The 26,130-nt window shown below is 46.1% G+C and overlaps 2 protein-coding genes across 7 annotated transcripts in view; one reads left to right on the plus strand and one right to left on the minus strand.

Moving 5' to 3' along the window:
• The window catches only part of Poc5 (POC5 centriolar protein), a 29,077-nt gene extending 25,537 nt beyond the window's left edge, over positions 1-3,540 (plus strand). Inside the window, exons 11-12 of one of the 2 annotated variants that reach the window (XM_039101919.2) lie at positions 61-237; positions 3,152-3,535. In XM_039101919.2, coding sequence (XP_038957847.1) covers positions 61-237; positions 3,152-3,295 — 321 coding nt within the window. In that variant the 3' untranslated portion in view covers positions 3,296-3,535. Of the gene's footprint in view, positions 1-60; positions 238-3,151 lie in introns of both variants that reach the window. The other variant, NM_001025647.1, reaches the window with a different exon arrangement.
• Positions 3,541-5,030: 1,490 nt separating this feature from the next.
• Ankdd1b (ankyrin repeat and death domain containing 1B) overlaps positions 5,031-26,130 on the minus strand; it is a 63,991-nt gene continuing 42,891 nt past the window's right edge. For 3 of the 5 annotated variants that reach the window (XM_008760686.4, XM_039103459.2, XM_039103462.2), the window contains 5 exons: positions 23,565-23,663; positions 18,339-18,434; positions 8,841-9,042; positions 7,768-7,899; positions 5,031-6,015 (listed from right to left, as the gene is read on the minus strand). In XM_008760686.4, the coding sequence (XP_008758908.1) occupies positions 5,954-6,015; positions 7,768-7,899; positions 8,841-9,042; positions 18,339-18,434; positions 23,565-23,663 (591 nt within the window). In that variant the 3' untranslated portion in view covers positions 5,031-5,953. Of the gene's footprint in view, positions 6,016-7,767; positions 7,900-8,840; positions 9,179-15,222; positions 18,242-18,338; positions 18,435-23,564; positions 23,664-26,130 lie in introns of those variants that run through there. The other 2 variants (XM_039103461.2, XM_039103460.2) reach the window with 2 other exon arrangements.

The raw sequence follows: 26,130 nt of genomic DNA on the forward strand, positions 1-26,130 counted from the left end.
CCAAGTAATGTAAATTCTACACTGGATCTCCCACCAACTGGGTATTGTCTTTGTTTGTAGTTTGCACCAAGAGTTGTGACTGCAGCGCAGCAGAAAGCTGGGAAGACAATTACAGCCCGGATCACAGGACGCTGTGATTTTGGTTCCAAAACTAGAATCAACAGCAGCTTGGCTATCATGGGAGTTTCTCCTCCCATGAGCTCGGTCGTCGTGGAGAAACATCACCCAGTCACAGTGGTAAGTCCTGTCGGAAGTCTGTTTCATGAGTTTGTCCCTCTTCAACCCTGACATTCACGGTCAGTCATTGTTCTGTCATTTACTACTTTGTATTACCAACACTTACAATGCCTCCTGTTAAGAAATATGTTTATTCCAAAAGGCATAAAAATCATCAACTAGAGAAAGTAACAATAACAATAAACTATAAAGATGCCATGTCAAAAAGAATCGGGTTACCCTTACCCGACGTGGTGCAGTGGGTCCCAGTGTGTGAGGAAATGTCCTTGCCTTAGCGTCTGCTCTTGCTCGCACTGCTCACCTCTTGTAATGGCGCACCTCGCCTCTCTCGCTGTTAAAGACAGTGAGTGCAGGAACTCTGTGCTGTGAAGGAAGGGGCGTGGACTGGAAGTGGAGGGAAGTACAAACCTGCCCTGTTGTCCCTTCACGTTGCTGCTTGCTGAAGCTAAGCAGATGCCTCAAGTCCAGTAGTTCAGCCTCCATTGTCTCTTCTGTGAAGCAGGGTTGGTGAGAACACTGAGCTTACTAAAGTCTCTAGGAAAGGAACGTGAGGTTTTTAGGGGGGGGGAGTTGCCTTACATCTTTGAGTCTGTGCTTGCCAGAGCGTCTGTGCAGCACATGTGTTCCTGGTCCAGAAGAGGGTCATGTATCCCTGAACTGCAGTTAAGGACGGCTGTGAGCCACCGTGTGGGTGCTGGGATCAAGCCTTAGTCCTCTGGAGGAGCCGTAAGCACTGCTGCTGAGCTCTTTCCAGCCCTCATATTTTGGAGAGAAAAAAAAAATTTAGGAACTAGAATCTTTTTTATTATCTAATTTTTTAGTTGAATTAAAATATAATTACATCGTTTCTCCACTCTTTTCCACCCAGCCCGTGCTGACTCCCTGCCCCTCCCAAACTGCGCTTTGGATTAGCTTATTGTTAAGAAGAGCAGAACTTCTCTACTTAGATTAATTCACTCCAAATAACTCACACTGTCCTGCCTGCCTTAATCCCCTTGATCAGTTCAGGTGACGCAGTTATGCCTCGTTTGTATAACATATTCTAACCCACAGTTGAGGAGCTGGAATCTTAGACGCGCCCTTTCTTTAAGGTTCCCTCCTAGGCTCCCTGCTGCTCTCCAGCATGTATGTATGTATGCAGTATTTGCCTGGAGCTTGGTGGCTATGAATCGGATACCCATAAACTCCTCTGTCACTGCTTAGTTTTTGTCATGTGACAGACACAGTTGGACCTCTGTACTGTTTTGTTTTGGGTTTGTTTGTTTTGGAGAGAATTTTTGAGAGTTTCTCTGTGTAGTAGCCCTGGCTATCCTAGAACTCACTCAATAGACCAGGGTGGCCTTGAACTCAGATCTAAGAAAGGCTCGGAGGCCTGCACCAGTACCAGCTCCTAATTTATGCCCAGAAATCAGTACCTAAAATGAGCAGAAAGCATTACTGCCAAAAAGCCTGGGTCTGTTTGTAGTGCCTTTGCCCATTTGCTGGGTATTTACTTGCTTTTGAAGCTAATTCCATACTCTGCCACATCTTGTAGGTCAGGATACCCATGGGCAGCCTAATCTAACTCTGCAGTTCTCTAACACATCCTCGAGGGAAAGAGCTTTGATAAATCATGTCATGTTTGATGCTTAGCAACTAAACTTTCATACCAGCTGCAAGACTCTCTCATTCGTGATGGCTATCCAGATGTTTCCAGTCAGAGAAACATCTGTATATGAGACCCTAAAAAAAGAGGTTACTTCTCCATTTCTCCATTAGAGGAATTCTCACTTTCAAGACAGAATTGTACATGAGGACCCTGTTTTTAAGAAGTTTGTTTTTTTAAAAAAAATTATTCAGTCTTAGGATACATGGTAAATATTTTGACTAAATGCCTTTTGTAAGTTTTTTGTGTATGAGTATTTTGTCTTCATATATATCCGTGCACTACCACGTGAGTTCCTGGTTTCCACAGAGATCATTCTCGTGAGCCACTGAGCGAGTGCCGGGAACCAAACCCAGGTCCTCTTACCTGCTGAGCCATCACTCCTGCCCCTAATGCATAAAATTATACTTGAAATGTTTTACAGATAGTTTTTCTAAGTGATATCCCATAATAGAAGTCTGGTTGTTTTGACTAAGAACTTAACTTGATACAAATTCCACTGCCAGACCTTACATTATTGACAGTAGGTACAATAAAGTCTTAAGCTTTCTCACATGTATGTACAGGTGTGGTACACTTACACACACAGTGCATGTTTGTACATAGCACATATGTAAACCGAGTCTGCCCTGCCTAAACTTAGCTCTTAGCACTCATGTTTCAATATTCCCCTGAGCTTTGAACTGTTGTGCAGATCATCCTCTCCTCAATGTCTGGGACTGTTCTCCACATCCAGTTCTTTCCTTGCTTAGGAAAATGTGGTCCATCCAGGTAAGGTTCCTTATTCCCAACATGTGGGCAAGTGGATCACAAGTTTGAGTTCAGCCTGGGATGCATAGCAAGACCCTGTTGAAGGGAGGAGAAATTGAGAGAGCCCCATGTCTTCTGAGAAGCCTTCTCTCGTGTGACTCTAAAATGTCCAGTCCATTCCCAATGAAACCGAGGTCTATTTTACCAGGGTTTGACTGACCTTCATCCAGACATCACAAAGTCCCTTTCTGTGCTTGGCCTCTGTAGACCTTTTCCTCTTAGACTTCTTAGAGCCATGATTCCCAAGGCTCTGAAAAGGGAGCCTGTTTTTTTAAGAGTGGTTGTTGAACCAGTGGGCTCCTTTGGGAGAAGGGCTTCACTGTGTTTGTTTGAATGGATCTCCACCCAGTGCATTGCTGGTATCTACAGGATGTCAGATACCTTTGGGCTGGGTTGTAGCTGATGAAATAACTCACATATAGACTCCTAGATTGTTAAAGCAGTCTCTTCTCTTCACAGCAAACCATTCCTCAGGCGACCGCTGCCAAGTACCCACGGGCCATCCACCCTGAAAGTGGCTTCCCAGCCTCTAGGTCTGTCGGAGCCAGGCCAGCCCACGCCCAGTCCCTCTCAAACGTTCAGTCGATAAAAGTGGTTGACTAGAGGGACTGTGTTCACTCAGCTTTCATTCCTCTGATGAGGACTTTCCTGGGAGCAGCAAGTATTTTGGATTTGACCTTTCTGTACTGTCAGAACATCATGGACACATTGTGTCCATCTTTTCAGAATTACAAGAGACTTCCCCATCCTTTGTAACCATATGTATAGATTATGTTAACATTATTTTTATTTAAACAATTAAGTAGAACTTTTAATTAAAACAAAACAACCCATGACTCTGAACATGCTGAGGCTGCTGGTGATTGCGCTATTGAAGAATGCGAATCTTTTCCTGCACGTTATTTCTAAAGGCTGTCGTCTCCACTGCTGCCGAGCAGTGATTACACAGAACTCTGCAAGGGAACAAGAACAGACAACCATCCGCAGAGCCGACACAGGGGAGAAAGCTTCCACGTGGCTTCCTGCTGGCTGTGTTCTTAAGCCAAACATTTAAATAAGTGGATTTCAAGGTCCTCACCTATGATATGAGTAGAATGTACATTTCTTCCCTGTGTGACACTGCCCATCTGGGCCTCTACTTCCAGACACGGGTGGGTTTGGTCATCTGAAGCCTCCACCAGTTTGAGCATGATCTACCGCTGTGCTCTCGTTTCATTATAAAAAGCCATTCTTCTCGCTGCCTCGAACACAGGGAGAGTCAGTGTTATGTAGGCGAACATGCTTTCATTCTGTAGCGAGGACTTAGGCTGCTCTGAATGATAGGTGTATCAGGCCATGGCCTAGCTACTGCTACAGCAAGAGCTTGCTTGGTTTAAGTGACCAGCCAGCAGCAGCGTCTCCTCTCACACCTCCCCTGTGGGCGTGGTCTCTAGAACTGCCCTGTCCCCGCAGGAAAGCCAGAAGGAATAGTAGGTGGACTGGAGAGATGGCTCAACAGTTAAGAGGTCTCTGAGTTCAATTCCCAGCAACCACATAATAGCACCCAGTCATCTGTGAAGGGATCTGATACCTCTTCTGGCATGTAGGTGTACATGCAGACAGCACCCCTACGATTAAATAATCTTTAATTAACAAAAGAACCCCACCCCCCAAGAGACTACTCATGTGATCTAGAATAAAAGCCCCATGTGTGAACCTTCAGACCTACTAAGCACATGCTGCTACTCCTAGTTCAGTCCCTGGCACCCACTTGGTAGCTTTATACCATCTGTAACTTAATGAAAACTCAACACCATTTTCCGGCCTCTGCAGGCACCAGGCATGCATGTATACTTACATACATGCAGGCAAAACACTCACACATATTTAAATCTTTAAAACACACAGTAACAAATGCATCAGTCCATCCTGCTCCCCCTCGCCCCCGTATGAACTGCCCTGCAATGCACTAATCACCCCATCTTGGACAGAACTTCCTTAGGATGGGATAGCCAAAGTTGACACAGGCAGAGCATCCTCACCTTCTCCTCCTTGGCGTCCTGCCTGTGTTCTACAGAAACCTTGGGCTTGGGCTTAGACCTAGATTTCAGGATGCCAACCAAGTCATGGACACACGTGCAAGTTGATGTAACTGGACCGTTGCAGGTGTCATTGAACTCTGAAGTGCCACATGTCCACATCATGAGAGAGTCCACAGTGGCCTGAGTTAAAAGAACATTGTTTGATGATGAAACACTCTAGAGAGAGGATGCATCTGTATATATTTTACACACGGAGGTTATGGCGGAGTCGGAATGCTGCCATGGTCAGTGGAAACTGGTCAAACGGAAGAACAGACTGAGGTTGAGACTCTTTATTTAATGCGTTTTTAAATTCTGGAATCTCGTCAATATTTTGCCTGTTTTAGACATTCCTGGCATTAAGCGGGCCATTTACAATCAATGTAAGACAACCTGGAAACTAAATCATGACAGAATTACGAACTTGCCTTCGATTTTCTTACCAGCCTTTCCAAAGCAGGAGTCAGAATTGGACTCCAGGCAGGCTTACGATGATGAGAACTGATACTGTTCATAACTTTCTCAGATCACAAAAGGCGATGCTTGTTTGTTCTGAACAAAATAGATGGTGCCAGCAAGAACACAGAATTAAAGTTACCCACATTTAGAGTATGAAGGGTTTAAGAATCACTGGTGTGTGTGTCTGGTTTTTTTGGTTTGGTTTGGGTTGGGTTTGATTTTTTTTTCTGAATAATAGATTACACTTGTGGTATAAAGCCAGCATTTCCAAATGCACTTTTGTTACAGCAGTGAGAGTTCCTGGCTTACATACCACTGCTTGAGGTCAGGCACCCACGGGTGTTTCCCTCATCGACACTGCAGTCTCTGGGGGAAACATCCTGCCTATCAGAAAGGAACTAATTATGAGCAACTCATATCAGAGCAGCATCTCCTAGCCCTTGCTCCCCATGAGCCACCACGCTGATCCCATTGTCACCTTGGTGTTTAAGCAGGGACAGAGAGCCCTTCGAGCTAGGGTGTTCTATGTGTGCACCAAGTGACAAACAAGGAAGTCACACACAGTTTGCCTCAAGAAAAAGGCAAAGCCTCTGTGTGTCCTTGAGCAGTGGGAGGTGGTGGCGTGTTCATGCCCATCCCTGTAGGGGCGATGTCTCAGTCTGCTGCAGGATGGCTGTGGCCGTCAGGAACCAGTGCTAACACAGAAGGAGGAGAGGGAAGCCATTTGAACCGTTTTTTCAGCTTAGGACACTGCACATTTTTTGGAGCTTGAATCAGTTTTACTTTTGAACCGACGACTCTTTTCTGAAAAGAACGGATAGTGTTAGTTAGAGTTGCTATTGCTATGAAACACCATAACTGAAAGCCAGTTGGAGAGGAAGAGGTTTATCTCATTTACATATCCTGAATCCCAGGCCACTGATGAAAGGCCAAGGCAGGAATCAAGTGGGCAGGGATCTGGAGGCAGGAGCTGATGCAGAGATCATGAAAGAGTGTTGCTTACTGGCTAGTTCCCATGGCTTACTCCACCTGCTTTCTTCTAGACTTCAGGACCACCAGTCTTGGGGTGGTACTGCCCACAGTGGGCTGGACTCTCCCATATCACTAGTTAAGAAAATGCCCCGCAGGCTTGCCTAGAGCCAGATCTTATGGAAGCATTTCCTCAGTTGACGTTCCCTGTATCGAATTGACATAAAAGCTAGCCAGCACACATTCAAGATGAACAGTGGATGTTCTTAAATGTGATTTACTATGTTCCACACCAGCCTTTAGACGCGCATGTTATTTTCCTCCATGGTTTAAGGGGACACACTGGTGCAAGGGGGTTGTAGAACCTGCTGATGATTTCAGAGTTGGAACCAAGGCAAGCCTAGCCTCACAACACAGCCCTAACCCTCTCTCACTGCCTTAGTCTTCCCTCACAACCCAGCCCTAACACTCTCTCACACTGCCTTAGTCTTCCCTCACAGTTTGCCTAGACATACCTTCAATGGAAAAAAATAATGTATTTAAAGTTGCAGGACCTAGTGTCCTGCAGTATTCAGTCATTCCTGTTTCTGCCTGCACCAATGCTGGTCCAGCTGCCAGAATGGCTCAGGCATGTGCTTAGCTCTCAGTGGAACTGTGTCCATGAAAACAATGGCCAATGCCTCTCCACTTTTTTCTTCAGTGACCATCATTACATGAGAGTCCTAGAGCCACTCACTGGTGTTTTCAAAGGATGCTCCCTGACAACATGGCGGACAGTCTGAGACGGGGCTTTCTGTAATCACCTGGGGTGGCAGGGCATCAGCCTGTGTACCCTTCTTTCTACCTAAAGAGAACGTTTTCACAGCCACTAAGGTGATGGAGTTTGCCAACAGGAGCAAGCAGCTTGGTAGGAAGGTATTTCTTCCTTGCTCAGTTGCTGAGCAGAGTCCTGAATGGTAGAAGAGAGTTGAGCATTCACACCCCACCCATCTGCCCACAACCACACAGAAATGCCCTCACTCGGTTCAGAAGCTGTGGTGGTTTGAATAGGTTTGCCCCCCAACCCCCCCGCACCCCAATAGACTCGTGTTTTTGAACGCTTAGCCCATGGAGACTGGCACAATTAGGAGATGTGGCCTCATTGAAGTCGGTGTGTCACTGGTGGCTCTGAGGGAGTGCTCAAGCGTCACGCAGTGTGGGACAGTCTCCTCCTGGCTGCCTTTGACTCAAGATGTAGAATTCCTCAGCTTCTCCAGCACCATATCTGCCTGGATGCTGCCATGCCTCCCACCATGATGCTAATGGACTGAACCTCTGAAATATAAGCCAGCCCCAGTTAAATGTCTTCCCTTATAAGGGTTGCAGAGGTGTCTCTTCAGAGCAATGAACCCTAAACCAAGACAGATGCTGAAATGAGTGAGCACCGACTCAACCAAGGCAGAAGCTGTGGGGTGCACACGGGCCCCTTCCACACATCCATGTTCTCTTCGGCCAACCAACCTCTGTTCAGGCTGCTGCTGTTTACAGAATAACCCCCCCACCCACCACAAGGGAAAAGGGATTTCTGTGGATCTGAGGCACACTCACCAGCTAGTTCTGGGAACCCGGCACGCACCAACTCCTCATACAGCTGCTTGGCAGGGTCAGACTGTGTCATCAGAGCCCCATGCAGCCAGATGAGCAGAGCCCTATAGCCATGCTCATGGAAGCTGTCATTACCTGTGTCAGGGACAAAAGGACCAGGGAGAAGCATTATGCACTGGCGTCTCTCTAACGTGATCTCAACTCTAATCACATTTCTAAGTGACTACTGTTGTCCATCCATCCTCCCAGATCTGTCAGGTCAAAAACCCCGTGATGGGAGGAAGGCCTCTGATTCCTCACTGGGGCTGTCTGTTATGACCGCCATTTGGATGCAAGGCAACCTGGCCTGCTTCTTCCGTCCTAGGAAACACCTAAGCACTCATGGGGAGGGGGTGGGGGTTAATGACTTTCAGGCCTACCTAGAGGTGATAGATAATCCCCAAAAGATACAGTGCCCTCTAGCAAGGCGAGCTCAGAGTCTACATTTTCCCTGGGCATCTTGTGAAAATTCAGATTTTGAGTCACTGAGTTTGAATGACAGTCCACAGTGTGGCATGTTTCCTGCTGCTTTGTAAATCACCGAGCATCACACACGTCATTAATGCCATGCTGGTGAGATCCTCCATGCGCATGGCTTACAGATGATGTCCTCCCAGAACCCTCCCCCCAAACCTGGTAGGGGGATTCTTTCTGGGCAGAAACCTTCCACAGTAAGCTTTTCTAGGGCAGGGTAAGGCCTTTCGTCCCAGAACAATCTACAAATTTTAGTGGAGAGCCAGACCGGCATTCCAGAGGCAAGCCAGGGATTGTACCCTTGCTTCTTTGGCTCCACTCAGTTGTGAAGCCTTCGTTTCTTTTTAGGTCAAAGTAGTCAACCTTTGCAAGCAGACTGTCAGCAGTGTAGCTGTTGACCAAATTCCCAACCACCTTTGCAGACTGAGCCACGCTAGCTCCCCTATTGCAATGATCTCTGGCCTCTCTTATTGTGCACACCAGGCCTGTGTTTTTGAGGAAGGAAGGACCCACTACTACTAACTTCGACTCCTTCCTGGCCATGTCCTCTGGCCCCCACTCACCTGACCACTGTTCCTCAATGGCTCTGATCTGGTCCTCTGTAAAGCTCCACAAGCGAGCCAGCCTTTGCCAGTCCTTCCTTTTCAGCTGCCGGTAGGCCAGGTTCCAGAGGAGCATGCGGACGTGCCTGGTCTCCAGACTGTGGTCCTGCTTGAAGGTCAGTGTAGAGCTTACTGCGGAGTCCTGGATGTTCTCAGGGTGCTCCTAAGTTGAAAAATAGTGGTAGCTATTGTCTCCAACATGCTCGTCCGTCACCTTGGTCATAAATAATTGGTGAGGCAGCAGTACTCCTTCCGATCTGTCCCAGATCATCCTTGCCATCCAAGTTGGATGGAAATGTCTGGAAAAAAAAGGGTGAGTACTGTGTCTGAAACAGCAAACACGAGCGAGTCTACAGTGTTGTGTCTGTATTGCACTGTCACCCATTTCCGAAAAAGAGCAGAGGGAACATGCTGGCAAGTGAGACGTCACAGCCAACAGCTTTAATGGCCTTACGCTCAACAACGTTAGCTTCTCCTTAGTGTATTTGATTTTCTCATTGATGCCTCAGTAGAGTTCAGATTGTATACATCCCTCTCTCTGCTCTCTCTTGAGTGTGAGGTGAGACTGGAAGGGGATAGGGGTGGGTAGGGTAGGGTAGGATTGGGTAGGATAGGGTAGGGTAGGGTAGGGTAGGGTAGGGTAGGATTGGATAGGGTAGGGTAGGGTAGGGTTGGGTAGGGTAAGTAGAATAGGATTGAGTAGGGTAGGGTAGGGTTGGGTAGGGTAGGGTAGGGTAAGTAGAATAGGATTGAATAGGGTAGGGTAGGGTAGGGTTGAGTAGGGTAGGGTAGGATTGGGTAGGGTAGGGTAGGGTAGGGTAGGGTAGGGTAAGTAGAGTAGGATTGAGTAGGGTAGGGTAGGGTAGGGTTGAGTAGGGTAGGGTAGGATTGGGTAGGGTAGGGTAGGATTGGGTAGGGTAGGGTAAGTAGAGTAGGATTGAGTAGGGTAGGGTTGGGTAGGGTAGGGTAAGTAGAATAGGATTGAGTAGGGTAGGGTAGGGTAGGGTTGGGTAGGGTAGGATTGGATAGGGTAGGGTAGGGTTGGGTAGGGTAGGGTAGGGTAAGTAGAGTAGGATTGAGTAGGGTAGGGTAGGGTAGGATTGGGTAGGGTAGGGTAGGGTAAGTAGAGTAGGATTGAGTAGGGTAGGGTAGGGTTGGGTAGGGTAGGGTAGGGTAGGGTAGGATTGGGTAGGGTAGGGTAGGGTTGGGTAGGGTAGGGTAAGTAGAGTAGGATTGAATAGGATAGGGTAGGATTGGGGAGGGGAGGGAAGGGGAGGGTAGTATAGGGGAGGAGAAGAGAGAAGGGAGACAGGGTAGTAGACAGAACAAAGTGGCTGCCATTTCCTTTTAAGCCACTGCAACCATGCTGAGCCCAGCAGCCCTGTACCTAGACTGGTCTCTTGTTTTCTGGCCTTTCTAGGTTGTTTCCTATCTTCTTGGTGGGATTGGCCACAGTCTTGCATAATCAACCACTCAAAAACACTAGAGAAAAGTATCTCAGAGGGGAAAGCAAGTGCCTTCCTAGGACTACATATGGCACATACGCCATTAGGGCTGCAGATAAGCCCCCTGCAGAAGGTCACAGCTCTGTGCCCGGATGGAAGCCATGACTCACCAAAAGGTTCATCGGAGACTTCCCATCTCAGCACCTTTTTACATGTATAATGACTTCTATTTCAGTCTTCCATTTAAATAAAAGAGAATCTTAATGAAGACGCTCCAAAACCTAGGTGGGAGCTAATGCCAGGGGAGGAAATGGGCAAAGGGTCTGGGTCCATGCCTTTCAAAACTTTGGAGAACTTAGTGGGCCTGCTCTCAGCCCTCACCTTGGGTCAGCCTGCATCCATCATGCATCAGCCGCCTCCTCCCAAACACAGAGCTGAGGATCTGCGCCAAGGGAAGGGCAGGGCTTTCTTGGGGTGTTGGGCCTTGTGTGCAGAAATCGGGAGAGAAAGGGGAGGTGTGAGTTATCTGAAACTATTCAAACAGCAGTAGAATGCATCTCCAGTGCGGCCTAGGCTCTCCTGACATGATGCCTTGTTTCTGGGAACATTAAGAGTTAAGTAGGGGTTGGGGATTTAGCTCAGCTGTAAAGCGCTTGCCTAGTGAGCACAAGGCCCTGGGTTCGGTCCCCAGCTCCGGAAAAAAAAGAAAAAAAAAGAGTTAAGTAGGAGCACCAAGAAATTCACCTTTCCTCCCCGTTCCTTCTCATAAAAGACACACCCGGTAAGATCAAAACCTCAGGCAGCGTGAGCAGAGAACAGGGCTCTGGGCATTTTTATTTCTCAAAGAATCTTACACTCTTTGCACTCTAGGATTCAGGACAGGATGAACACGCGGGCTTCTGTAGACAGAAGGGGGGACTCGGAAAGCCCAAGTCTTTTCTAATGGGAAAGCACTGGGACTGACCCAGTTGCTAGAGTGTCAGAAGTGGGAGAGTAAACAACACAAAACAGGGCTGAGAAGGTGGCACGGCCACCGAAGATGCTTGCTGTGCAAACCTGACCACGAGAGCTTGCTCCCTGGAACCCACTTAAAAGCTGCATGCATTAGGGCTCATCTGTAAGCCCAGGACTTATACAGCAAGGTAAGAGAAAGAACAGAATCTTAAATGTTCAAACCAAGTAGCCTGCAGTCCTGAAGCTCAGCAGAAACAATAGGAAAGACCCTGCCTCAAAGTGAACAGCCAGCACTGACTCTCAAAAGTTATGTGCATGCTCCCTCTCTCTCTCCCCCTTCCCCTCCCTTTTTCCCTCTACCTCCCCCCACCCCCCCACCACACGATAATCCTAAGTATATAAAATTAATAGCATGGGACAGATTTAAGAAGCATCCTTTGCCTCTGAATCACTGAATTTAATGATGGATGATGATTAAATATGTATGTGTGTATTTAGACAGAATATACAGGCAATTTAAATGGGACATACATATAGAGAAATAACACATGTAAGTAGATATAAAAATAAGTCCAAATTATCTCTTTAAACTTTTTATTAGTAATTATTTTGTGCTAAGCCAGGATATAAACTGACTTGAATAATGAAAATAGTAAGTGCATTTAGGAAACTTTTAAAGGAAGAACTTAATGCTATGTATTTGAAAGCAAGTTTCTCAACCCTGAGATTTCACCTCACACCAGTGAGAATGGCTAAGATCAAAAACTCAGGTGACAGCAGATGCTGGTGAGGATGCAGAGAAGGAGGAACACTCCTCCATTGTTGGTGGGATTGCAGACTGGTACAATCATTCTGGAAATCAGTCTGGAGGTTCCTCAGAAAATTGGACATTGAACTGCCTGAGGATCCAGCTATACCTCTCTTGGGCATATACCCAAAAGATGCCCCAACATATAAAAAAGACACGTGCTCCACTATGTTCATCGCAGCCTTATTTATAATAGCCAGAAGCTGGAAAGAACCCAGATGCCCTTCAACAGAGGAATGGATACAGAAAATGTGGTACATCTACACAATGGAATATTACTCAGCTATCAAAAACAATGACTTTATGAAATTCGTAGGCAAATGGTTAGAACTGGAAAATATCATCCTGAGTGAGGTAACCCAATCACAGAAAAACACACATGGTATGCACTCATTGATAAGTGGCTATTAGCCTAAACGCTCGAATTACCCCAGATGCACAGAACACAAGAAACTCAAAAAGGATGACCAAAATGCGAATGCTTCACTCCTTCTTTAAAAGGGGAACAAGAATACCCTTGGCAGGGAATAGAGAGGCAAAGATTAAAACAGACACAGAAGGAACACCCATTCAGAGCCTGCCCCACATGTGGCCCATGCATATACAGCCATCCAATTAGACAAGATGGATGAAGCAAAGAAGTGCAGGCCGACAGGAGCTGGATGTAGATCACTCCTGAGAGACACAGCCAGAATACAGCAAACACAGAGGCGAATGCCAGCAGCAAACCACTAAACTGAGAATAGGACCCCCATTGAAGGAATCAGAGAAAGAACTGGAAGAGCTTGAAGGGGCTTGAGACCCCATATGTACAACAATGCCAAGCAATCAGAGCTTCCAGGGACTAAGCCACTACCTAAAGACTATACATGGACTGACCCTGGACTCTGACCTCATAAGTAGCAATGAATATCCTAGTAAGAGCACCATGGGAGGGGAAGCCCTGGGTCCAGCTAAGACTGAACCCCCAGTGAACTAGATTGTTGGGGGGAGGGCGGCAATGGGGGGAGGATGGGGAGGGGAACACCCATAAGGAAGGGGAGGGGGGGGATGTTTGCCCGGAAACTGGGAAAGGGAATAACACTCGAAATGTATATAAGAAATACTCAAGTTGAGAGGCAGACACGCCTGGGAGACCAGAGGAGGCTGCACTCTGTGCACGTCCAGACGCCAGAGGAAAACACCAAACGCCATCTGGAACCCTGGTGCACGGAGGCTCCCGGAAAGAGCGGCGCAGATCTTCCTGGTTGCTGCCACAGTGGAGAGGACTTGGGCAGTACCCCACGAGCAAACTTGAGCCTTGGAACCGCAGGTAGGACCAACTTTTCCCCTGCAAGAAACCTGCCTGGTGAACTCGGGACACACAGAGGCAAAATTCCTCTGGGACCGGGCACTTCCTGTGTTTACCGGAAGTCCCACACCCGCGGATCCCGGCCCACAGCAGCTCTCTGCTCCCAAGCCCCGTGGGAGAGAGACCCAACCGCCTGATCAGGTGGGCACTCCTGAGGCTGCAGAGCGGAGGAGACCACCAACACTGCCCACCCCTGCCCACATCCCTGGCCCAAGAGGCAACTGTGTGGGGCCTCTGGGTTCCCGTGGGGGAGGGCCCAGGAGCGGCAGGACCCCTGCCTGAGTCACCGCCGGAACCCGAAGGAAACAGACCAAAACAGTTCTCTGCACCCAGATCCCGTGGGAGGGAGAGCTGAACCTTCAGAGAGGCAGACACGCCTGGGAGACCAGGGGAGGCTGCACTCTGTGCACGTCCAGACGCCAGAGGAGAACACCAGGCGTCATCTGGAGCCCTGGTGTGCGGAGGCTCCCGGAAAGAGCGGCGCAGATCTTCCCGGTTGCTGCCACAGTGGAGAGGACTTAGGCAGTACCCCACGAGCAAACTTGAGCCTTGGAACCACAGTTGGGACCAACTTTTCCCCTGCAGGAAACCTGCCTGGTGAACTCAAGACACAGGCCCACAGGAACAGCTGAAGACCTGTAGAGAGGAAAAACTACACGCCTGAACGCAGAACACACTGTCCCCATAACTGGCTGAAAGAAAACAGGAAAACAGGTCTACAGCACTCCTGACACACAGGCTTATAGGACAGTCTAGCCACAGTCAGAAATAGCAGAACAAAGAAACACTAGAGATAATCTGATGGCGAGGCAAGCGCAGGAACCCAAGCAACAGAAACCAAGACTACATGGCATCATCGGAGCCCAATTCTCCCACCAAAACAAACACGGAATATCCAAACACACCAGAAAAGCAAGATCTAGTTTCAAAATCATATTTGATCATGATGCTGGAGGACTTCAAGAAAGACATAAAGAACTCCCTTAGAGAACAAGTAGAAGCCTACAGAGAGGAATCGCAAAAATCCCTGAAAGAATTCCAGGAAAACACAATCAAACAGTTGAAGGAATTAAAAATGGAAATAGAAGCAATCAAGAAAGAACACATGGAAACAACCCTGGACATAGAAAATCAGAAGAAAAGACAAGGAGCTGTAGATACAAGCTTCACCAACAGAATACAAGAGATGGAAGAGAGAATCTCGGGAGCAGAAGATTCCATAGAAATCATTGACTCAACTGTCAAAGATAATGTAAAGCAGAAAAAGCTACTGGTCCAAAACATACAGGAAATCCAGGACTCAATGAGAAGATCAAACCTAAGGATAATAGGTATAGAAGAGAGTGAAGACTCCCAGCTCAAAGGACCAGTAAATATCTTCAACAAAATCATAGAAGAAAACTTCCCTAACCTAAAAAAAGAGATACCCATAGGCATACAAGAAGCCTACAGAACTCCAAATAGATTGGACCAGAAAAGAAACACCTCCCGTCACATAATTGTAAAAACACCAAACGCACAAAATAGAGAAAGAATATTAAAAGCAGTAAGGGAAAAAGGTCAAGTAACATATAAAGGCAGACCTATCAGAATCACACCAGACTTTTCGCCAGAAACTATGAAGGCCAGAAGATCCTGGACAGATGTCATACAGACCCTAAGAGAACACAAATGCCAGCCCAGGTTACTGTATCCTGCAAAACTCTCAATTAACATAGATGGAGAAACCAAGATATTCCATGACAAAACCAAATTTACACAATATCTTTCTACAAATCCAGCACTACAAAGGATAATAAAGGGTAAAGCCCAACATAAGGAGGCAAGCTATACCCTAGAAGAAGCAAGAAACTAATCATCTTGGCAACAAAACAAAGAGAAGAAAAGCACACAAACATAACCTCACATCCAAATATGAATATAACAGGAAGCAATAATCACTATTCCTTAATATCTCTCAACATCAATGGCCTCAACTCCCCAATAAAAAGACATAGATTAACAAACTGGATACGCAATGAGGACCCTGCATTCTGCTGCCTACAGGAAACACACCTCAGAGACAAAGACAGACACTACCTCAGAGTGAAAGGCTGGAAAACAACTTTCCAAGCACATGGTCAGAAGAAGCAAGCTGGAGTAGCCATTCTAATATCAAATAAAATCAATTTTCAATTAGAAGTCATCAAAAAAGATAAGGAAGGACACTTCATATTCATCAAAGGAAAAATCCACCAAGATGAACTCTCAATCCTCATCTTCGGTTGGTTTATATACAAGTGTGCAATTTCTAGGCTTGAAAGTAAAATGATGCTATCTGGTGCTGGATAGAGGAGCCTTATTTTTTATTATGGCAGCTTGCTATTTTTGTAACATGGTGATTTGGTTGAACACAATAAAGTACAGTAGTAACTGATCTCCCCCTCTTCCTGGATGAGTGAGGAGATGATTAAATGTTGATGTCAGCATCCTTGAGCATATTCAGATGAGCTTCTGCTTCTGTTGAAAAGGATGCTGTGTTTGATTGTGGTCCGAAGCTTTGAAGCACTACTTGGCATCTCCTTCCTTGGAGGTCTCACTGTTTAAACATAACAGATTTGATAGCTTGTTGGTAAGGTGAGGTCCAGCTTGTCTCCACTAGGTCATCTTCATGTGAATCCGGTGGTTATACGATTTTGTTCTAGGGATATTTCATTTTTTTAATAACGGTTTTAGCTGACATTCATGGAGAGAATGAATCCTTAGAACTGTGCCACTAGTGAAAGGAAATCCTGTCTAGAGTATGTTTCTTTACAAAGCTGTGTCACACCATCCTTTGGGCCCTCTGCTGGAAAAGTAGAATCAAGTCTCAAATAATGCCTTTTAAATTGTATCCTCTAGTATTATAGATGTAGGACAGTACTGTATCATACCTCTGTGGATGTCAAATAGCTTGTACCTGCTTTATGATACGTAGTAGTGACCGTGCTTTATCAGAGCTGTTTTTAATGATGTTGCTCAGAATGTTTTCTTTCCAGATGATGATTGAGAAGCTAATTAAAAAAAATGGTGCCAGGTACCACAAGAGTAACAGAACTGTGCTGTTTTCTCGGGTTTTGTTTTTTCACTTTTTTTTTTTTTAATGGAGTGTGCTGGATGTCTCTACAGTTTTGTTCAGATGACTGCAGAACCTGGAAAAGCTGTTGCTGCTGTTGATGCATAACACACTGCTATTATTGGTCTTTTTATATAAATATAAATATATATATATATACAGATATATAATTTGAATTTTTTGAAACTTTAGCTGTGCTGTCAACTTTGGAAAAAAGTATCCCCGTTTACTGTGTTGAGTTGGCACTGTACAGAAATTAACAGCCATATTGGTCTAGAAATGTTGAACTTAAGTTTTTTCCATTTGTACAGGGGTAACACACTGTATTAAATATGTAAGGTCTTATCTACGTGGGTTTGATTACAAAAACTAATAAAGTATTCTTTAAATTTAAAAAAAAAAAAGAAAAAGAAATACTCAAGTTAATAAAAAAAAAAAAAGAAAGAAAGCAAGTTTTTCCAGCACTACAAACCTCAGGTGTCACCAGAGTTCTCAACGTACTATTTCTGAAGCCTTCCTTCATGTATATATGTGCATTGTGTGTGTGTGTGTGTGTGTGTGTGTGTGAGAGAGAGAGAGAGAGAGAGAGAGAGAGAGAGAGAGAGCGCAAAGTTCTCGATATTTATCATCTACCTACCTCCCTAGGATCTGTTAGAAAAGAAAGGTTTGTTTAGTGCAAGAGTCATTTATCTATCCAAAAGAATATGAGCATCTACCAGGCACTGGTCGTAGAAGGGCTGGACAGCAAATGTAAAAAGCCATTTAAAGAACAGGAGAAAAGGAACCCAAGTCTTCAGTAACATAAAGATGCTTATGAAAATGAACAGAAACAAAGAAGCAAGAAGACAAAAAGGGAATAACATAAGTCAGAGGAGGGCATTAACAGAATTCCACCTTTATTTAAGAAACTGTTGCTGTGTGGGTGGAAACAGACTATTGTTCTACATGCAAGGAAAGTTGCAAGGAGAGGTAGCTCTGAAAGAATCCATACGTGGTCATGTGATGCTGGATGGATCAGCGTGGGCCACACATGACAGTGGCCGAGGTGTGTGACCCAGGCCACTGGTATCGATAGAATGATCCCATTGCCTAATGACACATCTCAGGTTTCCTTGTCATCAGTTGACATGACTACGTCCAGACTACCAAGCGGGGTTAAGCATTCTTGCTTGACGGACTTAAAAAAGAATTTCCCAGGATTGACCAATGACCACATTCTGAGTTTGTAGCCTCTCCACAGTAGACACCTGAGCCGTGAAGACGTGTATTCTGAGGTGACACATTGGCCCAAGAGAAGTCATGCACATAGCAGGGACACTAAGAAACAGCATAGATCTAGAAGTTTGGGCTTGTGTCCTGAGTCTAGGTATCTTGCCTCATAGCACAGACTTGAATCCTGGAGAGGGAAGGACAGTCTACTGAGAGAGAAGCTGTGACTGTCAGACAAGCTAAAGAGACGTGCTTTCCATGGGTGCTGCTCATTGGAGCTTCTATGACAGGCCAGAGACCAGGAGGCTGAGGTTATCGCAGAGCCAGCCATTAGACTGGCATGCTAGGCCAGCAAAGCCGCCATGGACGAGGCTGCCTGGCCCACATTCTCAGATCTGATTGCGAATGCCCACCAAGGAAGAGAAGAGGGGGAACTGTCCATTCCATGCACAGGGATGGCAGAAGGCACTGGACAGTCACCACTGTACTGACCAAGGTTTGCTACAAAAGGGAAAAGATAATTACACAGACAGAACATTCCCCCATTGCAAATGGGGTTGGGGGAGCCCCTGAATTGGCTGGAGCTGGCCTTCCTTACCTCTCTCCAGGCGTAGTACCTCTCCGCTTTGATGAGCATATCCACAATGAGGCTGTGGTGGCTCCTGGCAGCCACAGCCAGGGCAGTCTTTCCTTGCTAAATTAAAAAGAGGGAAGGGATTAAAATAAAGAGTGCCATTGCATGGTGGGCAGAGCTCCAGCTTCGCGAAAGGCCTGGACTCAGATCCCAATTCTGCCACCTGAGGGAACTGAAGGCCAGCCCTTAGTCACTGGGGGTGTCTGCAGTCACACCAGGTGTCATGGTGAGCCCCTAGGATGTATGCCACTCCTACCATTCCCAGCTCCCTTGTCTGCGCTCTGGCCAATGGTGAATGCGAAGGCACAGTCCTCTCCTGGGAAAGATCTTCAGAGGAGACAGGTGACTTTCTCTCCTGTCCTCCACTTCCCAAGGGGAATGTAACAGGAGACCGGGATCTGGGCAGCCACTTTAGATCAGGAGCTGGAAGCTACATCTTGAGGAGGATGAAGTAATGAGACAGAAAAGGGCTGGATCCAAGTACCAACAATGACAACAGAGCTCAGTGTAGGGTTTCACTCCTGGCTCCTAGCTAGGAGTTTTGTCTTTTATAAGACACTGCCACCCACCAAGGTTGTCCAATTATAACCAAATTGGATGAGTAAGAAAGGACTGATCCGGGCATCATCTGGGACGTATGGGACAGCTCATGTTGCACCTTACACAAGTTACACAAGGCAAACCTTGCTCCTGATGGCCAGCTCACCCAGCACAGCTTTCCCAGTTGGGGCCCCCTGATTTTTGTATTTGCTTTTTTTTTTTATAAATTTATTTTTTAAGATTTTATTTTGTTGTATGAGTACACTGTAGCTGCCTTCAGACACACCAGAAGAGGGCATCCCATTACAGATGGTTGTGAGCCACCATGTGGTTGCTGGGATTTGAACTCAGGACCTCAGGAAAAGCAGTCAGTGCTCTTAACCACTGAGCCATCTCTCCAGCCCCCTGCTTTTTTTTTAAAGTGCATGTGTGTGTGTACGCACATATGTGTGTGCCCATGTATGTGTGTGTGTGTGCCCATACACATATATAAGCAGTTATGCAGAAGCCAGAAGACAACCTTGGCTTTCTTTAGGCATACATAGCACCTCTTTTGGGACAGGGTCTCTTATTGGTCTGGGGTTTACCCACTAGACTAGACTGGCTGGACAGCAAGTCCCAGGGATGCCTCTGTCTCTACCTCACCACTCTGGGGTTACAAGTGGATGCCACCAAGCCTAGCATTGTCCCAACCTTGGCATTTTTATGTGGAGACCACGAATAAGACTCATATCATCACGATTTCAAGCCGAGCTATCTCCCCAGGCCTCTCGGTTGCCTTTCTAATAACCCATGACAAATGCACTCAGAGATTCTAAAGTTAACTAGACATAATAGTCAGGAATAACCCCAGAAAATAATGGCAATATTAGAAACCTGGGTTTCTAACCCCAAAGATCCAGAAACATCTCTCAATAACTCCTATGTCTGGATAGCAGATAGAAGCACAGTTCTCAGGAACACGAATGGCATGGCTTTTAGTGCAGGTGCTAAGACCCGGGTGAGCGGGGGAAATAGGTGCTGGAAGTAAGCAGCCTGTAAGCAGGGAGCAGCAGCCTGTAAGCAGGGAGCTGGTAATGAAATTAGGAAGGGTTGCATTTGCCAAGCATTTAGCCTCTAATTGCATACTGTCTGCATTCTGCCTTGTAAAACCATTTGAATCACCATAATTAGCCTATTTTGGGAACGCAGCTTTCTAAAAGTCAGAATTTTCAAGCTCGAGAAACTTTCCTTAAGGAATAACACATTGGAGTAGAGGGGCCACTTTCCCCTGGCAGAGAGGCAGGCAGAGGCCAAGAGCTTTCAGAGTCCCACGTTAGACTTGTATCAAGCTTGCCCTTCTCCCTCCCTCCCTCCCCCTCCCTCCCTCTCCTTCTCCCTCTCCCTCTCCCTCACCCTCTCTCTCTCTCTCTCTCTCTCTCTCTCTCTCTCTCTGTGTGTGTGTGTGTGTGTGTGTGTGTGTGTGTGTGTGTGTGTGTGTGTGTGTGTGTGTGTGTGTCGTTCTCTCTCCAGCATCTCACTATGTAAGCCTGACTGGCTTGAAACTCTAGAATTTGCTAGACCAGGCGGGACACAAACTCGTGGAGAATCCATGCTCCTTTCTCCAGAGAGCTGAGATCAAAGGTGTGTGCCACCATACCCAGCTACCAATCCCCATCTTAACACAGTCTGAGAAATACCTTTTTTTTTTAATTATTAATATTATTTTTAAGAACATGTGGAAGCCGGAAAAAAAAGAAAGAGTAGTGTTTATAGATTAGTTATTTATGTACTGGGTGCCAGCCGTGGGCCAGACCCTCAGAATAAAGGAGTGAGGGAAAAGGGAGAGTGGGGGATATTATGTCCCGAGGGTTAGTAACCCTAGGCTTTTGGTTTAAAACAAGCAAAGTCACATGGTAGTGTTGACCTTAACAACTGGAATAGCCAGTCCACTAGCACCAGGGCCCACAGGAATTCCTAAAGTGTCTCCCCAGCCTTGGAGGAGTTAAGTGTGAATGAAAACGGAATGAGTTACTTTAAAGAGAATGTAGGGGAAAGAGGAAGGGTGAGTGTTAATAAAGTCAACCAGCCACATCTGGGGAGACAGTGGTATTGCACCCCAGCCTAGGCCCTAGGGTAGGTGGCCATGGTTCCCTGCATGTTGCCATGGTCACCACATCGTCCATAGCACGTCTTACTTTCATGATTAAAAAAAAAATCATGACAAATAAAGAGAAGTAAAATAACACTATGACCTCAGTTCATACACATGCAGAACTCTCGGCTCTGAACTAGAAAACACAGTAAACCAGGAAGGTAAAGACCAGGAAAGACGAGGTTGCAGACATAGCTCAACCATGTAGCAATTGCCTACCAAAGGCAAGGCCCTGGGTTCTACGCCTAATACTGAAAGGGGCCTACTGTGTTTCATAAACACACCCTGGCATTCTGCAATGTAAAAGGAACTGGCATGCACTGCTAACAGTCTGTTCTGAATCAACTTGTCCCAACCCAGACCCCCTGGAAGGGCAGCAGGAGAAACCAGCTTGACTCAATGTTTTAGGAAGTGCCCAAGCTGAGCCCACACAAACAGAGTGAGGGGGGACACAAGGATACAAGAAGCAGGAGCATCATGTGCTTAACACCAAGGCACAGAGCAGCGAGACTGAAGAACACACACACACACACCACATCACATACACACACACCACATCACACACACAGATCACACACACATCACACACACATACACACACACATACACACACACAACACACATCACACACACATATATCTCACACACACAACACACATCTCACACACACACAACACACACAACACACAACACACACCCCACAGACATCACACACATCACATACACATCACACACACGCACACAAACACACATCACACACACATAACACACACCCTACACACACATCACACAAAGCACATATTCATCACACATACACACACACACCTCCCACAGACATTACACACCACACATATACCCCACACACACATCACATACCCCACACATACCACACACACACCGCACACACCACACACACATCACACAAAGCACACATACATCATATACACACACACCATAAACATCACACATATACACACCCCACACACCACACATATACCCCCCCACATATCACATACCCCACACACACAGCACACACACATCACACACATCATACACATCACACAAAGCACACATACATCATACACACACACACCATAAACATTACATATATACACACCCCACACACATCACACACACACACCACATATATACCCCACACACACATCACATACCCCACACACACCACATACCCCAAACATATCACACACACACACCCCACACACATCATACACACACACACACACACACACACACACACACACACACACACACACATCAAACACACAAAACTAGAGACCAGAATGAAAATAAAACACACTTCAAAGCTCAAGCAACCGAGTTATTATGTGTACACAAACACAGGGCACAGTGGTACAAAGCCAAGTAAGTTAGAGGCAAGTGTGGATGGGAAATTATTTCTATAAATCTTCACATATAAACATCATACTTAGACCAGGGAACTTATAACCTCGAAAAAATGTCACTGAATCATTTGAATCCCAAAGACCAACATTTAACAGTACTTTCTACAGACAGATCTTGTTAGGAGGTTGTTTCCCGAGTTCAGCCATCCTGCTGACCGGATAAAAACTGAGTCCATGTTCCCAGGTCCTGGATCCCAGCTCCTATCCTGCTTCTTCAGGTGTTTCATGTTTGTCTGTTCCCTGGTAAAGGATGTATGGAGAAAAGATGCTGCTACCCAGAAATCTAAACTAAGGCACACAAGCCGTAGATAAATGTGTTCTTGTGTTTTGTCATTCTAAATTCTAGACCAGAGCCCAGGAAGGGACCTGGCTGCAAAACCAGGTGACCCAGATAGGCCCAGTCACCAGTGTTAACTTCCTTGCTTAACCCCTTGTGTTGAAATATGATTGGTCAACGCAACATTTACCCCATGTCCCTTGTTTTGTGTTCCCATCCTATAAACATGTTGTACAATCTCCCTTCGAGGACACAGTTCAAATCCCGAACTAGCTGCCTCTCTGGTGGCTCAGAAAACAAAGCTTTCACTTTAAGCTTCTGTATCTGAAGTGAGTTTTCTCAGTTTCTACTTCAACCAGGCAACCTCAATCAAGGTTAGGGAGATGGCTTTAGTCAGTAAAGTGTTTGCCATGCAAGCCCAGGTGTGAAAGGCTTGGCCCTGTAATGCAGGGCTGTAAGATAAGCAAGAGGAAAGAGGATCCCTGGGGTTTGCTGGTCAACCAGTCTAGCTAAATTGAAAGCTCTGGGTTCAGTGAGCGATCCCCCCACCACACACACACACAGACACACACACTCACACACAGACACACACACTCATGAAAGTATACACGCATACACAGATAGATGATAGATAGATAGATAGATAGATAGATAGATAGATAGATAGGTGATAGACAGACACACAGACAGATATGCCTATGAAAACGCAGTTCATGCCCATCTCTCAGAGGAATTCTCATGTTGCTGTTGTACATGGCAGCCAATAGGGAGATCTCCACTGCCATCTCAAAAACCAGGGAAGTGAGGGCAACTACCTTGTCAGTGATTTTCAGGTTGCAGCCAGCCTTCAGCAGAGTCTCGACCAGCTCCACATTTCCGAGATCAGCAGCTACGTGCAGAGGGGTCTGCTGCCTCTGCCAAGACAGAGGTGAACTGTCATGGAAACACATGCAGGAGAGAACACCATACAGACTTTGGGGGGAAATGGGTAAAACACTTCCTTGTGTGGGCACAGGGGACAGCTGTTGCAGCAGAATTTTAAAGTGTTGAAAGATGAAAGGAAGTTATGGTTAGGTCACAGGCGGTCCAAACATCCAGAAATGATTCAAGCTACACAATATGAGAATTTCTAGAGGTTAGATAAAAGCCAGGAACTTGTGAAACAAGTTCCCACTACCATAGGAGTCCTTTCCCTCATCTCAGACAGAAGGGACACAGGGCTACCAGGGGCACCTATCAGCATATCAAAGCCCACCTGGCCTCTAGGCTCCCCCAGTGTCACAAGTACCTGTTATACAGATCCTGGCCCTTTCCACACCCTCTTCCCCTCAGCTACATGTACTCCTTAGAATCCCCATGATGGGCTGGAGAGATGGCTCAGTGGTTAAGAGCACTGGCTGCTCTTCCAGAGGTCCTGAGTTCAATTCCCAGCGACCACATGTGGCTCACAACCATCTGCAATGAGATCTGATGCCCTCTTCTGGTGTGTCTGAAGGCAGGTACAATGTATCCTATACCTAAAATAAATAAATAATTCTTAAAAAAAAAAAAGAATCCACATGATTACCCCCACACCTTGGTCCTCTCCCTCCTTCTTCCCTTGCCCTCCCCCTCCCCCTTGCTGTCCGTGCTCTGTCCTCTGGTTCAGCTCTTCTCTGCTCCCTGGCTGTCCACTGTTCTCCCCAGTTTGCTCTCATGCTCTCTCACAGATGGCCCTGGCCATGTCCAATCTGCTTTCTCTTCCCTCTGCTCTAGATTCTTCCAGGTGCCTCATGATGTTCTTCTCTCTCTCTCTCTCTCTCTCTCTCTCTCTCTCTCTCTCTCTCTCTCACACACACACACACACACACACACACACAATAAAATCCCTCCCCCTAGTTTGGAGTGGTCACATCAGCAGTTTCTTTACTGTGCCCCCTCTCATACAGTGAGTTGTGATGAGACATATATAAACTATATATTAAATATATAGGAATACTTGGTAACTATTAAATCAAGTTTGGAATTAAGTGTGGTCATGGATCTGTAGTTCCAGCCGCAGGGAGACCAGGGCAGAAGGACTTCTTGAGCCCAGGAGTTTGAGGCCCATCTGAGAAGTGTAATGAGATCTTGTCGCAAAAGTTTTCTTTCAGTGCAAAGTGCCTAGAGTAGTGAAATTCATAGACTGGAAGGGTGGCATTCTCTAGGCCTAGGGATCAAGAAATGAGAAGCTCTGTGATGTCACAGAACTATACACTTAAACACAGTTTAAATGGTAACTAATGTCATATGCATTTCACCATAATAAAATGGCTTCAAAGATTTCTGAAAGGGAAAAACTATTTATGGCATAATATTAGCTTTAGGAGGGATCTGGAGAGATGGCTCAGCGGTTAAGAGCACTAGCTGATCTCCCAAAGGATGCTGGTTCAATTCCCAACACCCACAAGCTCGCAACTGTAACTTCAGTTCCTGGGAATCCTACACCCTCGCACAGACATACATGCAGGCAAAACACCAACGCACTTGAGATAAAAACAAGTTGATTTTTAAAAAGCTTTAGGAGACACTCTAGCTGGCTAAGCTTAATTTATAAACTCACGGAAAACGAGAAAAAATGCATTGATACTATTAAAAGTGATATTAAAGATGGGGGTGACTAAAGTTTATTTTATTGCCTTTTTTTACTCTTTTTTTTCCCATTTTCTACGTTGTTATGTAGTAAGAAGTAAAGGACTGAATTTCTTGGGAGAGTCATCTCTTTCTATGAAGAAGATAAAAGTGCAGTCCACGTAAACGGAGGATCATCGCCCTGACCTCCTACAGAAAGGACTGGTGTGAAGACATCTGCACAGGCAGGAACCTTGAATGTGACCAGACCCACTGCTCCACCAGGCAGAGAAAGCCACGTCCCTGAGTCAAGTGCTACACAGTAGCTTGAAGCAGGAGGTCTCTTCCTACCAAAAAAGGCAAAGCCAAGTCATCAGACAGCACCTAGAAAAGGCCGCCAGCAGGTGGCAGTGTGCCTCTCTGAGGGCTTATCACCCAGCACAAGAACCAACAAGCCCATGGAAAGGCTGTCTACACCAACCAGCACAAGTGTGCTGTGTCAACAAACGCATGCTTTGACATACCGCTCTCAGTCGAGAACACAGGAAACAGCAAAACAAAAGCTGCCTCTCTTCGGTGGGGCCAAATGAACATTTGCTTTCTAAAACCATACTTATATACCTTATGTGAAAAATATAAATCCTATTACTTTTGTATGTACATTACTGATGTAACTTAAGTTTGAACCAATGTGGCCAAGTTGTGTAACTGGCACTCCTCCCCTCGAGTGGATCAAGCCAGTTCTGGAGAAGCCAAAATCATATGTGAACGAACACAAGGCTTTGTCTATGT

This window comes from Rattus norvegicus, chromosome 2 (genome assembly GCF_036323735.1).
Source record: "Rattus norvegicus strain BN/NHsdMcwi chromosome 2, GRCr8, whole genome shotgun sequence".
In the NCBI taxonomy this organism is placed as follows: Eukaryota; Metazoa; Chordata; class Mammalia; order Rodentia; family Muridae; genus Rattus; species Rattus norvegicus.